This window comes from Ammodytes marinus (genome assembly GCF_949987685.1).
Source record: "Ammodytes marinus genome assembly, chromosome: 14".
Lineage (NCBI taxonomy): Eukaryota > Metazoa > Chordata > Actinopteri > Uranoscopiformes > Ammodytidae > Ammodytes > Ammodytes marinus.
This window is the reverse complement of record NC_137218.1, coordinates 3,274,093-3,276,592: the sequence shown is the minus strand read 5'-3', so window position 1 is coordinate 3,276,592 and position 2,500 is coordinate 3,274,093. Positions and strand designations below refer to the sequence as shown.

The window sequence follows — 2,500 nt, the reverse complement described above, 5'->3', positions numbered from 1 at the left end:
TAATTATTATTTTTTCCCTTAGAAATGGTCTCATATATGTCCATATTTCTGCATATTTTGGACCAAGGCCTAGTGCCGCCATCTTGAAAGTGTCATAGTTGGAATGTCATCAAGTGCATCGTTTAAAATTTAGAATTGTTCTTGTCCTTGAAGGCCACTCTAGCTTCTGTTATTATTCTAAAGGGTTGGGGTTACCCAGGGAGCGTTGCATTCTAGAACTTTGTAGAACTTTCTTGATGATGTCATATTACACACTGCACCTTTAAGTTAAGTTTAGTTAAGTCTTTATTTGGTCAATTACACACTCATGCAAGGTGAGTCAAACGCATCGAAATTACATTTAGCTCACCCCTCCTACATTTGTAACACACACATGCACTGGAACATTTTTTTGGGGGGCAAAGTGTCTCGCTCACGGACACTCGCTTGTGTCAAAATGTTACAGGTTCATTCTCAGTCATTGTATTTCATTCGTCATACGGTAATAAACTGCTGCATCTTCTTTTTGTGTCAAACTGGTGACATTAAAGGAATACTTCACCCATACGGAACCGGCGTTCTATCATTATAAAATCGCTATTATAATATAATGAATGAGGTTTTTCTTCCCTCAGTCTTCCCTTGGCCCAGCTGTCCTGTTAATCCTAACCCTACATTTTCCCATGTGTGATGTGACGTCAGACATGGTAAAATGTAGGGTTAGACAGTGAGACCATAAAACACTCTTTCTGCCTTTTCTCAGGCTAGGATGAACCGATTTCTAAAATGTTTAGACATTTATACTACATAGGATCTCAGAGTTCAATACACCTTCATATTTCCAGCGGTGAAGATATTTTGGATGTATTTTGAGTGTTTTTGCTCATTAGAATTCTCCCATAGTATCAAATCCAAACCTATCACAGTAAAGGGAAGGCCACATCTTAACTGTTATTGACTGTATGTACTAACTACTGTATTACTATGAAACAACGTAAAGCACAGATGATAATTGGGTTCACAAACAAAACTTTTGAAACAACAATTCTATTTACATTAACAATAATTCTATTACAAATATTTTTTTACTTGCAAAAAAACTAATTTTTTACTTGCAGTGTTGAACGTTTTGCTCTCAAATAATATGCATGTTTGAAGTAGGTATTTTTTTTCTTTATTTTCACTTCCGTACAGAACGCACGTGTAGGATAGGGCATACTAACAATGTGCACATTTCTTTATAATTACTATTTAGACAAAATAATTCCCGAATTAAATTCTAAAACATTTTAAAAATAATGGGTGATATCTGGATAACTAGGCTTTGTGAATGTGAAATTTAAATTTAAAGTAAACTATCCTTTGAAATGTATTTATTTTCTTTCTTTATAATGTAGTATTTAGCCTCCAATTTACAACTACAATTTTTGGCCTCACACCGGCTCGTGTTAGTTTCCTACCAGCTGTTTCCGGTATCGTTACGTCACATTGGAGGGAGGGATCACGTGTCCGCATGGAGTTCTCCGGTCTGGAAAATCTGATGGAAGAAAAACAACAAATTTAGACCTCTATGATAACTCCTTTTTATCACTTATATAAATAATTATTTTATTGACCTGGGCTGTGTGTGTGGCGAGGCGACCTCCATATAAAACCGAGAATGGGGCAGTTTTCGAACTCTGTCTACCCGCAAAGAGCTACTCGCTACCGGCTGTTTTTCTCCAGTAGATAGCCTCTCGTTTTTTAACCATCGGTGCTATTGTTGTTGTGCCTTCCACAGCCTACCACACACACACACACACAGAAAAAATACTCAAGTAAGCGATTTTTTTTGCTTCTTCTTCCATTCCGGGGGTATTTAACTACACACGGTGCCTTCAAATACATCAGGAAAATGTCTAGGATTACGCTATAACATCGTTTTTTTCCCTTTTATTTTACTAAATAAGTATTTTTTTAACCTGAAAAAGAAAATGAAATCTTCTCTAGCGCCCGGGATACGACTGATCACCGCCTTTTCTCGAGATGCTTGGTAAGTTTCCAATCTATAGTCTATTTCTATTGTGTTGTATGTTTTCCACGTTCAAAGCTTTTGTTGTTAACTTATCAGCGCAGTTTGTAAATGATTGACTTGTAGATTAACGCACAGACTGAATGAGGAACTCTTTCTTTATATAATCACCTAATTTTATACCTCCTGCTACAACGTCGTTATCAACTCATAAATGCTACTGGGTTTTTTTTAGCTTCGTTTCTCACCATTTTTACTCTATTATAAGAATAAACCCGTTCATTTTAAAAATACTGGCAATTTTATCCAAAGTTATCTAGTTTATTGACGCAGTTTTGACCTTTACAAAATCGAAACAGTCTCTCAAGTATTCAAGGAATTCGGCGAGACAAAGGGAGGGAGACTCTATTTTAGTGAATTCCAATAATTCTTGGAACTGTTCTGTGTGATATTTCATAAACTAAAAGCCCGGGGATCCTGTAGCTATCTGAGGAAAAATATGAATTACTG

At 36.2% G+C, this 2,500-nt stretch overlaps 1 protein-coding gene across 3 annotated transcripts in view; it reads left to right on the top strand.

The window, feature by feature from the left end:
- Positions 1–1,480: 1,480 nt before the first annotated feature.
- Positions 1,481–2,500, top strand: part of slc37a2 (solute carrier family 37 member 2) — a gene marked incomplete at its 3' end in the record, with an annotated part of 25,548 nt that continues 24,528 nt past the window's right edge. For 2 of the 3 annotated variants that reach the window (XM_080041548.1, XM_080041550.1), the window contains exon 1: positions 1,481–2,011. In XM_080041548.1, coding sequence (XP_079897674.1) covers positions 1,953–2,011 — 59 coding nt within the window. In that variant the 5' untranslated portion in view covers positions 1,481–1,952. The remainder of the gene's footprint in view (positions 2,012–2,500) is intronic. The other variant, XM_080041549.1, reaches the window with a different exon arrangement.